Source organism: Austrofundulus limnaeus, unplaced genomic scaffold (genome assembly GCF_001266775.1).
Source record: "Austrofundulus limnaeus strain Quisiro unplaced genomic scaffold, Austrofundulus_limnaeus-1.0 Scaffold39, whole genome shotgun sequence".
Lineage (NCBI taxonomy): Eukaryota > Metazoa > Chordata > Actinopteri > Cyprinodontiformes > Rivulidae > Austrofundulus > Austrofundulus limnaeus.
In genome coordinates, this window is record NW_013952441.1 from 1,224,945 (window position 1) to 1,236,957 (window position 12,013).

At 40.3% G+C, this 12,013-nt stretch overlaps 1 protein-coding gene across 1 annotated transcript in view; it reads right to left on the bottom strand.

Moving 5' to 3' along the window:
* Nucleotides 1–12,013, bottom strand: part of adam12a (ADAM metallopeptidase domain 12a) — a 113,294-nt gene that overhangs the window by 8,054 nt on the left and 93,227 nt on the right. Inside the window, exons 12-16 of the mRNA XM_014007047.1 lie at nt 7,867–8,044; nt 2,893–2,982; nt 2,610–2,805; nt 2,426–2,534; nt 1,883–2,081 (exon numbers count right to left, since the gene is read on the bottom strand). Of these exons, the coding sequence (XP_013862501.1) occupies nt 1,883–2,081; nt 2,426–2,534; nt 2,610–2,805; nt 2,893–2,982; nt 7,867–8,044 (772 nt within the window). The remainder of the gene's footprint in view (nt 1–1,882; nt 2,082–2,425; nt 2,535–2,609; nt 2,806–2,892; nt 2,983–7,866; nt 8,045–12,013) is intronic.

A 12,013-nucleotide genomic window follows, 5' to 3' on the forward strand; every position in this document is an offset into this window, starting at 1 on the left:
TATCTATCTATCTATCTATCTATCTATCTATCTATCTATCTATCTACCTACCTATCTATATTTTTTTAAGGGAAGAAAAAAAGCCACATCTAGCTTGGCATTTTTTCTGAATTTCCTCTTCAGCTATAACCAAGTGTAATTTTGCTACCACTGGGGTGTTTCAGAAATACATCAAATTTGATCCTTTAAAAGTTATTGCATCGCCCCATTAAAGGCACCGCACCCATACAGAGCTAAATGTGAGGACGAGCAGCAGCTGGCACAGAGTAATGGGAGGAGAAGGAAGAGGCTGGATGCTTCATATGGGTGGAGGTTTATAGAGAAGTAAATTAGAGTAATTGGAGTGAGTAAATCAGTAAAGTGACCTCCTGCTAAAATTGATGAGCACCGGGAGATGCCAAATAGACTGAATAATGGGGAGTCCATAAAGTGTCCGAGCCAGTGCAAGAATAAACGGCAGTGAGAAAATCCTTAACATCTTAGTCACGCCCTTTAAGTAAAGCCGTTTATACTTTGTTGTCACAMAGTGAGAGGGTGGTGGATGTAAAAATGAAGGTTTAAGAAATGAAAGAATGAGTTAGTTGTAGTTATGCTGTGAGACAAATGGGGCGTGTTGTGGAATTCTTATTTTCTGTATCACCTTGACACTGACCACTTGTTCCTGTTCCTGAAGATATGAACACTTGTTCATATCTTGTGATATCCTTCCGGACGTCAGCATCAAGTTGACCTATTTCCGTGTATCAGGATGGGGCAGGTTATGATTGGTTGTTCATTCTCACACGATGTTAGATGACAGAATGCTGTATATGAGGCCTCTCGAGACACAGTGTTCAAGAGAGTTAGACAGTGAGCAGTGTGGAGAGACAGACAGAGAGGCACAGAGACAGGCCAGGTTCTCTGTGTTTCCTGTTGTTGCAATAAAACTCAGCTGATCATCTCACGGAGTACCTTCATTCTTGACCAGCGTATTTCTGTCTCTGTTGTTAAATAAATATTGCCATAACAGGGCGCAAGCACAGGAAGTGTACCTTGACCCACTGCCGTCCAGTGTCTTCAGATGAAAACAAACATCTAAATGTAAATCCTTGAAAATGTGTTTTAATATTTCTTAAGGCAAGTGAAAAAAACTACAAACTTTATGCATGTTTACAGCACAAGTCACATATAAAAGGCCTCAAGTTTTTTTTTTTTCTTGTGAGCTTAGCAAGACCAGTAGTTGTGATCAAAGCTTTAAATAAGAAAATAAAAAGACTAGGTGTTGTTTTTTAAATCCAAAACTGACATCTAATTTTATTGATGTAAATATCATTTAATTTCTGATATTTTTGTTTTGCAAACTTTCATTTGTTGTGTTTTGATAAAAATGCTAACTATGCGACAAACTTCTTAGYGTTAAAAAAGGCGGGAGAAGTACTGAATGTGTTTGAAAACATTTAAATACACAAAAGGTTATTTGTACTCTTGCACAAAACATAAGGAAATTTGTGTTGGTAGATTATTTCTTTGTTGTAACAATTCTTCTTGGTAGTAAATCTTATACTGTTAAAAAGCCTGTTAATWCCCCTTTTAAATGGTGACAGATTTGTAAGGAACATGCATTTATGGGATGAGCAGTAGACCTAAGTATATGAAAAAATTAGCCAAATCTTCTCTTTCAAACAGCTTATTTTGCCGTTKTATTGCTACTTGAGCTTGTGGTACCTCCAGGTGCTGCCAATCAGGTGTCTGATTTAAGATTTATTGCCAAGAAGCTTTTTTTTTTTTACAACGTAGAATCTACCAAGCACAAATTTACTTACTTTTTCTGTTAAGTAAAGTAACCCCTAAAATACCTTAARATGTCTTTGTAGTGTACTGAATGTAAGGTTTTAACTCTCACCATTCCACCGCCACACTTGGTTCCCGTCAGAACCAAGCCGGGATCGGGCATGTCATCGCCCAGGTAGACATGTGTACCTCGGCACAGTATCCTTCCGCCTTCCTGCAGGGGTATATTTGTTTCTATGGAAACAGCATTGGTGCCAATTACTGGGCGGTTTGCTCCTCCTTGACACTGGATTTTGCCACATTTAGCGTCTCTGTATGAACAGCGAATAAGGACAGGGAAAACAATTCAGCAACACGGTTCCATCGTCATTGTTTTCTCTTGTTAGAACTTCCCTTGCTGCTGCTGCTGTCGCCCAATTAAACAGACAAACTGTGCCGTCTCGGTGATGGAACTTGCTGCATTACACTAAATGACCGTGTGTTCCTCAATTAGAGGCTGCAAATAATAATCACTTCCACCGCTGAATGTGACAGCTATTTTTTCCCCTAACAGTCAGTCACATTAAAAAGTTTTCCTCCTGCGGGGAATGATTTATCTCAAGTAATGTAGCAGCTGAATGTATGCTTCGAGTTTTATCGGAGCATTAGTTCTTACCGTGCTTCACATTTGGCAAAGGAGCCTTTTGAATCCTTGCCACAGTTGCCATAAGGGTCTCCAGCGGAGTTGACCCTTTCAAAGCAGATTCCTGGAGCTGGCTTGGCTCCTGCAAAATACATTATAAAACACCTTCAGCTCACAACTATTTCTGAACCACTCATAGAGGAGACTCTCTACTCACCTTTACCCCACAGAGTGATGCACTGCTGCTCGTGGGTCTGGCATATGCCGTTGTAACAGTAGCCATCCACGTTGTGGCAGGAGTGACCGTCGTGGAGGTAGACGTTGGCGGGGCAGTGGGGGCTGACGCCGGTGCAGAACTCGGGCAGATCGCAGGAGTTGCTGGACTCGCGGCACGGGGTTCCCGCTGGCTTCAGCTGCACCGCAAAACGTTCAWTGAGATTCAAAGTTCGGCTCTAGAGGACCGTCAGACAAATATCGTTCTGCGTTCAAGCGCACTGTACCTGGCAGTCCTGACAGCAGTGCCCGTGTGCGCAGACGGCATCTCCTTTCAGAGTGCAGGTAGTAGCATTGCAGCAAGGATTCATGCATTCCTTTAAACACAAAAAAAACAACATTTTAAATAGACAAGAAATGGAAGGAAACGAAAGCTATAGGAACAAAAGCGACAGCTATGCAGAAAAAGATCATATTTCACGTCAGAGTAAGAGCTTAGACTTTCTTATCAGAAGGGAAGCAGCCCCGCAGGACTGTAGTCTGCAGGGCGGAGGAGGGTGTCTTTAAAATAACGTAGGAAGACTAGAACATTATGTAAATGAACAAAAAAGGCTTTTGCATTAAAAACATTAAATCGGTCTTATTTGCTTCAGTGTAATATTCTCCAAATGAGCAAACAAAGCTTTATCTTATTAAATAAATATTGGTAACACATTGTGCAATAAAGGTTCTTAATTCTACACTTGCTTCTTATTATCTTGAGTAAAGATATAAACAGAATACTTCACATTTTTAATTACATTTAACAACTTCTGATAAGTCATTTTTTCCAGGATAAAATAAATTAAATCAATTAAAAMCCCCATGAAGACATTACCGAATCAGTCTTTCTGCAGTGCAGAGAGATGAGCCGTGTCTGCAACACACCTCCATAATGTCCCGTTATTTTTTTTTTTTTTTTTATCACGCTGTGGAAGAACATCTGTTTCACGTTTGCTGTTATCATAATCCATGCACTGAACCAATCAGCAAGTCCCTGCCTTCTGATGCAGATGGGAGACAGAATTTAATCAAGTCTCTCTGGATAAGATTGGGTGTGTTGGTGTTTGTGAGTCAGCCGGTGCACGTACAGTTAAGATCAAAAATTATAAGCTGATGGTTGTCCTTTTTTTTTTGTTTTGAAGCAAAGCGAAAAACAATAAAGTGCAGATAAAAAGGCTTTGAGTTTTCCAGGAAACAGCGATCAAAAACATTTCAGTTACAGTGGTCATGAAATGGATAACAAAATGTGATATCAGCTGCTTGGAGTGGTCAGTCTAGAGYAAGTGTCAAACTCAAGGCCCGCAGGCCAAAACTGGTCCTTATTAAAATTTTATACGGTCCCAATGGTAATACTTTAAATGTGAAATAGTTCATGACTGTCAAGCCAAGAAAAATAATTTTTCCGTTATCTTTGCTTTTTGCTGCGGAAAGAGTAACAGAGAATTTAGTCTCTTTCTGTTTTCTCCTCTTAGTTTAATGGCAAAAAATAGACTTTTAGTAAAGTTTATCTTTTTTCAACTGATTTGCTGGACTGTGCTCAAATGTATCTCTAAGAAATAAACGAAAAGGTTTAGATAATTGAAAATAACAGTTATAAATTTGTATTCCAAGAAGAATTGTTTATTATATGACATTTTTTCAGAGAGAGATTTGTCCATGGATCAAGCAGTTTCTTGGTGTGTGGGCGAGGTCTGTTCTAAATGTGATTGGCGAATTGACTTCTCTTGAGGGCAATTTAAAATACAAATATAATAGTAAAGTTATTGTGAACATGTAAATATAATTTATGACTTCAAATTTGGTGCAATTAGCACCTTCCTGTTTTAAGTTATGACTAACATTTTTATTCATATTCATAAAAATAATCATTTTCCAGGAGGGATAGGGCGGTTTTGACCAAGCTGAATTGTTACACATCCCTCCAAATGTACGGCTTTTAAATTTTGTGCAGCTAGCACCTTCCTGTCTCATGTTATAACTAAAACTATTATATTACATTTAAAAATATAGGTGCTTCCTGGTCGTTTCTACTGAGCTACATATCCCCCCAGCTGCCCTGGCTTCTTCAAACCCCACCCAAAACAGTCACTTTGATCAATCACGTCTTTAAAAAAATATTCCCACAAAGGCCAAACAGACAAAATGTATTTTTGATCAACTTCTCCCACACACCAAGAAACTCCATCTTAGTGACTGAAGAAACCCCCTCCTGCCATGGCTTGGACCAAGTTTTGATTTTTGACCCCCTTGTGTAACTGAGTTTAACCTCCCCTGGTCTACAGTCTAAAGTCCAGATCTATAAAAGCAGGCTTTCAACCACAAATATTTGGAGATCATCATCATCTTTACGAAATATGCGAGAATTCTGGTGGAGACAAGCAAAAAGCTGGCTGACAAAAAATATAAATGAGGACTGTTTGGTCAGATTGACTTAAGGATTACCAAGAAAGAATCTAAGTCAGTTTGTTCTTTTCAGGAGAGACAGTGTCAGACTTAGTCCATTGCAGCATCTTATCCTTGTTCGCCACCTGTTTATGCCATTTCCAGTCAGGGGAAAACTTATTGGTCAGTAAAAAATCACTATAAATCAAAATTTGGCATCATTCTGCGCCTAATTGTATGATCTCACACAGAGGCAGGTTGACTGGACCGCTGAGGATCGGCTCTTTCCGTGTCCCCATTATAGTCTGAGTATACCGTACGTCTGAGTGCCATAAGAGTCCGGAGGAAGTAGATGGATGGAGCTGGCCGGGGACACGGCTGACATGATGGGCCTTCCAGAAACCCTTTTCAGGCTGGAAAACCATAAAGGGGCCTTTCCCATGGTCCCTGGGGGCCAAAAGAGGCAGAGGAGTCCTTCTGAAAAGAAGTAACTTGTGACTGTAAAGAATGGGATCCAGGCTTTTTAATGAGGGCTTTTTGTTTTAAATGGTGGAGAGGTCTGGTTTGGTCTGGTCCGGCCTGGTTCGGTGTTAGATGAGAGCCTGATTACTGCTGCTGGCCTGAGCTGGAGGTGCCTCTTTGTTTCCAGCTCAACCCTCGGTGAACTGAACTGCCCACAAAAAATAAGAGTCTAAACAAATCACAGAAGACAACGAGGCTTTCTCTCATTTAGGCTGTTACATAATTCAGACCATCTTTCCTCATCAGAGTAGCTGTCTCTTCCACGTTCCCGCCTCTGCTAATTGTCGGCTGCGCCGCGGTTTTGCATCCTGCACTCGTAAGAGTGAGCAACATGTGCAACCATTACATATGTGCATGTCGATGTGGATTCACTTAAATAATTCACCAGCTGACAGGGTGAAACTGTCAGCTGTGTTTCCTTTCAGAGACTTTTATTAAAGTCAGACAGGGACTWCTCCTGAACACCTCTTCGGCGCTCAGAATAAATAAAATCCCACTTGTATCGTCAACTCGAGTTTTGTAGAAAGTGTCTGAATAAAACAAAAAGCCTTGCTGGTAGATTTCAAAATGATAGTTCAGATCTTCTGAAGTGGGTTTCGTTGGAAATRTTATAAAAGGAGCAAAAATAAAACTGTGTGCATGAACTGCTATAAAGCCTTTGAGCATTTACAAAAATGTGAATGTTGGGCAATAAAGTTTTGACCTGTGCCCTTGTTTGTAGTGTTACCAAACTTTTTCAACAAATATTCACTGGATGGACATCTGCAACAGATTAGCTTTTATCCATTCATTATCTATACCCACTTCTTCCTTTCAGGAGCACTGGGGTCAGCTTTGCCCATATCCAGCCGTCACTGTGGAGGGGCACAGTGGACAAGTCCATCACAGGGACACAGACACAAATAACCACTCACTCTCTCACTCTAGGGACAATTTAGAGTTATAAATTAGCCTAACAGTCAYGTTTTTGATCTGTGGGAGGAAAATGTAGTGCCTGAATAAAACCCACACATCCAGAGAGAACATGCGATCTCCATCTAGAAAAGGTCCCGGGCTGGGATTTGATCCTGCAACCTTCTTGCTGAGAGGAAACAGCTCTACCAACTGAGCCACTGCCCTGATGAACTTTTATAATCAACCTAATTCAAGGTGACGTAACAGCTAATCAATTATTCATCTTCTGTCACTTATCTGTAGTCAGGTTGTTAAAAAATAGGCAGTGTTCGTTACCCTTTACCTATTCAGATCTAATACCAGTTAATAATGACATGTGAATGTTTGAGTGAGCAATACAAAACCATTCGGACACAGCTGTGGACTGTCTAGCTCTTATGCAACAGGCAACAGGTCTAGAAGAGAAACCYAGACATCCCTCTCGCCAGCGAGACTTTCCAGCTCGTTCTGGAGGACCCGAGGTGTTCCTAGGCCAGAGAGGATATATAATCCTTCCAACAACTGCTGAGTCTTCTCCAGGACCCCCTACCAATGGGGAGTGCCTGGAACACCTCTAAAGGGAGGCGTCCTAATCAGACACCCGAACCACCTCAACTGTCTCCTTTCGATGCAGAGGAGCAGCAGCTCTACTCCGAGCTCCCCGCGGATGATGGAGCTTCTCGCCCCATCTCTAAGGCTGAGCCCGGCCACCCTACGAAGGAAGCTCGTTTCCGCCGCTTGTATCCAGAATCTCGTTCTTTCGGTCACGATCCACGTCTCATGACCATAGGTGAAGGTTGGAACATAGACAGACCAGTAAATCCAGAGCTTTTCCTTTAGACTCAGCTCTTTCTTCATCACGACCAACCGAAGCAACGCCCTCATTACTGAGGACGAGGCCCAGATCTGTAGATCCATGTCCTGTTCCATCCTACCATCAGTCAGGAACAAGACACCCAGATACAAGTCCTCCAGCTGAGGCAGAGACTCCCTACTGACCCGCAGGGGACCTTCCACCCTGAGAGTCATCAACATCACATAGTTTGAGTGGTAACAAATCACACAAAATCGTGGGATAATACGTGATAAAGCACACAACCTGAATTTCAAGGTCTGACCAAATCGGCTACGATGCCGTCATTCCTCAACCTGATTTTAGTAAAACGCTGGCATCTTCAACAATAAGATATTTATTGTTCATACACTTTTTGCAGAACCCACAATGTCTTTAAAATGTTTGTTTTTAATTTTGGAGATGCTAATGTGTGTCAAAAGTTTTGCCCGGAGAGAGCTACAAACTGTTTGTATGATTTAGTAACAAGAACGTTTTTTAGCTAGATTTAAAGTAAGCAAAAGTTTATTGTGTTATTTAGCAGCCTCACCTCCAGTTCGCCACAGTCACACTCCTCTCCCTCCTCCACGTAGCCGTTGCCACATTTCTGCCCGCCGTAGAGCACCTTCAGCTCGGGCATGTTAAACAGACACATCCCCACACCTTTCTCAAAACTGGCCGTCAGGTCCTTCTTGCTGCAGCTGCTGAACACGGTGGGGAAGGGATACCTGTGAGCGAGAGAAACGATTCGTCAGTGACACACAGAGAGACGCACGATGATGGAGGTTTCCCCTCGAGGGTCCTCCTCAATCTGATGTAATCAGCGATAATTACCATTAATCACAAAATCAATTAACCACTACAGCTCAGCAGTCTCTCTGAAAGCACCATCAGCACGCAAACAATGCAGAGCTGCAGAGACTGCTCTCCTCATGATGCACGCTTTGATTAAACATGTTATAAAACAGAGAATTATAAGAATTCAACTCAAWAATGCTTGGCAAGATTTGGAACGCATAAATTTGGGAGAACTGAGGTACTTTATTACAACTCTCAGATCTGTACGGAAAGCACAAAACCTGAGACTCTGCTTGCCAAAAGCTTTTGTTRAGAACCTCATGTGGCTTTATTGAGCTTTTCTGTGATAACAGAGCACCTCGGATGAAAGAGGGATGTGTAAAATGTGCATGAATGTGTGTCGATTGCTATCACGTCCTCGGTGAGTGCGACACAATACAAAAGCACCATATGAGATTTTTAATAACTCCACAAATGTTAAGAAAAATCAGCATGGGGCTGAGTTTTATAGGTGAATCTGAATGTAATGCTCCCATTTATAGCTGCGCTTGTCTCGGAGCACACAGGTAAGTGACAGGAAGTGAGAAATTCAGGTCAGCTCTTTCAACAAAGCCATATAAAGGGCTCTTGAATTTTTGAAATGTGCATTGTGAAGTATGCCATCAATCATACCTCTCCTACTTCTGCCACCCACCTTCCTATCGGTGCTTGAAATGGTTGACTTCCTCTGCTTTGAATGGGCCTGAGACTATTTTTTTTACCACAGAAGTGGGATTTCTAACTTTTTTTCAGTAAGTGTAACACAAAATGAGCAGGTGGGGCTGCAAAATACTCAACATCTGGATGTCAAACAAAAGCTGTAAGGTAAAATATTTATATTCACTGTGTGCATAATATAGGACAAGTGCTTATAAAAGTGGTGTATTATGTATATTCTAGGCATATAGTTCTATTCTACACCACAATCAAGTAATGTTACCTTCAGTTGTTATGAAAATGCTGTATATATCAAAATAAATTTAACTTTGCATCATAGCCTATCTAAAGGCCTTGAAATTGGCCTCCGTCTCTTCCTCCTACCTCCTACCGTTTCTGACACTCCCACTTCAACACATCTTCACAACAATGATTCATGCCATTTACAAACTTTTGCAGAAATGTTGTGTTTTGTTTTTGTTTTTTAAAAAGAAGCAACATTATATAATACAGGTTTTGGAAAATGGCAACTCAGAATACTGTTGAACCTTACTCGAATGATCCAAGGTCAGACCCTGAAAATACATTTTCTGAAGAACCAGAGCRAGTAGAGGCTCCAACAAGACATTTCAGTTAATAAATTTATCTCCCAGTCATCCTTTCATACATACAAGCCAATGTTAAGTGATATTTTTGTGAAGAAACCATAAATATAGACTATCATGAAGATGTGTTTTGCAATGAAATCATGAACACCCACCATTTTTAAAGATACATTTTGCAAAGAAATGATAGTGATTTGTAAAGAAATATTTCTCTTGCTGCTATTCTGGTGGAGCTGTATGGGGGAGGTGTGGAGGAGAGGTGCTCTGTGGGGCGGGAGCTTGGCTGCTTTGCTGAACAAAATATACTAAGTAGCAGTCAATACGAGTTTAGAGGTGTTAATGTTGATTTAAAGAAAGCATTCGACACTATTGACCACAGTATTCTTCTTGAAAAGCTGAATAAATATGGTATTAGAGGACCAGCATTACAGTGGGTATCTAGTTGTTTGAAAGATAGGAAACAGTTTGTTCAAATAAATGATGTAAGATCTGATCTCTGTAATATCCAGTCCAATCCAACTTTATTTGTAAAGCCCTTTTGGCACCACAGCAAACCAAAGTGCTGTACACAATCAACATTCCAACACAGCTCATGCATAAAACATATTCAATCAAAAATATGAACAATATCACATGTGGAGTTCCTCAGGGTTCTATACTTGGACAAAAGTTATTTGTTTTATACGTGAATGACTTGGTAAATGTGTCAGGGCTTTTTAAATGTGTTCTATTTGCAGATGATGCTACTTTTTTTGTTTGGATAAAGATATAGAACAAATGTTGGAGACAATACAAGTTAAAATACAAAATTGGTTTCAACTTAATAAATTATTATTAATAATTATATGATATTCAGTAATAGAAAGAAAACTGTTGATGTTCCATTTAGAGTTGATGGTGTTGAGATCTGTAGAGTCAGTGAAATGAATTTTTTAGGTGTCATCATTAATGAAAAGCTGACATGGAAACCTCACATTAATTATTTAAAGAACAAAAGTAGCTAAATCTATTCCAGTACTGTATAAAGTAAAGAACTTATTCAACAATAAAGCTCTACATATGTTGTACAATGCAATAATTGTTCCACACTTGATATATTATATTGAAGTCTGGGGTAAAGCATGTAGAACAATTACAAATCCTATTTTCGTTTTACAGAAAACAGCCATAAGAATTATCACTAGAAAGATTACAACCATCTATCAAATGTATTATTTTATCAATTGAAAATTTTGAAATTCTATGATTTGTTTGACTATAATATTTTACTGTTTATGTATAAGGCTTACAAAAACATATTACCTTCTAACATCCAAGTAAATTTTGTTAAAAGGAAGAGTAGTGATTTTCTTAAAAGGATAGAGATGTGTGTGAAGCCTTGGTTTCATACCCGTTTGGTCTACTTTAATCCAGGGAATAGGATTGTGTAATGGTTTAGAGATTAATGTCGAAAATGCCAGATCAATGTTCATATTTAAGAGAATTATAAAAGTTAGTTTTTTTTGAAGGAATATGTAAAAACATACAAATTGTTGTTTGAGTTGAAGTTGTTTTTTTGTAATTTTTTTTTGTAAATTACTATTGTTTGACTATACAGTATTCTTGGGATTAAAAGGGCAGATATTCTTTCTTCTTTCTGCTGCCTTTCATTTTATAGGATATTTTTTTATTTTCTATTGTATATACTGTAGATTTTGTTTTTAATGAAATGAATAAATAAAAGTTAGTCAAAGCAATACTCTGTATGGTTTTGATGAGGGAATGACATTATAACATGATATAAAGCTCAAAAAAGTTGATTTTACATAATGCCCACCCTTTAAAGAAGTGACAAACAGCTGTAGTTAGTGTTAAACTCGAGAAACACGAGTTTAAATATATTACAGCTACTTAAATTCAGCCACCACTTTYGGAGCTGTTAAAAATATCTCTCGATTGTTTTCGACRTGTCTCGTTGTTGCTCATGCCAACCCTTTCCGTCTATGTTTCTCMTCTGGTTTTCACATCAAATACGGGTTTTTCGCTGCGTCACGACACTCTGAATGTTCTGACATGACCCCATTCTCAGCAAGTCTTTGATGTGTGGCGGCAGCTTACATCAAATCATGTTGCTGACCCCCTTCACTCCCTCACACTCCGATCCCAAACCATGCCTATAGGTCTTAAAGAGTGAAAGTCGGAGCAGATCTTGTTTCCTGTGGGTGGCCCCCTGGCCGGGGTGGCTGCCGGATTCCGGGGGGTGGACAGTTGGGGGGGGCACTTGGTCATTGGCGGTGTGGTGGGGTGGTCATGGGTGTGGCATCTCTGCAGTGGGGGGCTGGCCGGGTGTCCTGGTGCGGCCCAGGCCGGGCCTTGGCTACCTGCTCCTCTCCACCTCAGAATGATTGGGTCTACCTCCTGGGTTTGGGTGTGTGGTGCCTGTGTGTGGTGCCTCCAATAGGGGGTGGATGCATGTCCTGGACCTGGGGGGTATAGAGTGTGTATCGGGTGTATGAGTGAAATGTGGCATTCTTGTACGTCTTTGATTGAGTGGGGGTGAGAATGAGGGTGGGATGGTGCGATTGTGTATGTTTGGGTATTTGTCAGGCTGCGGTCTGG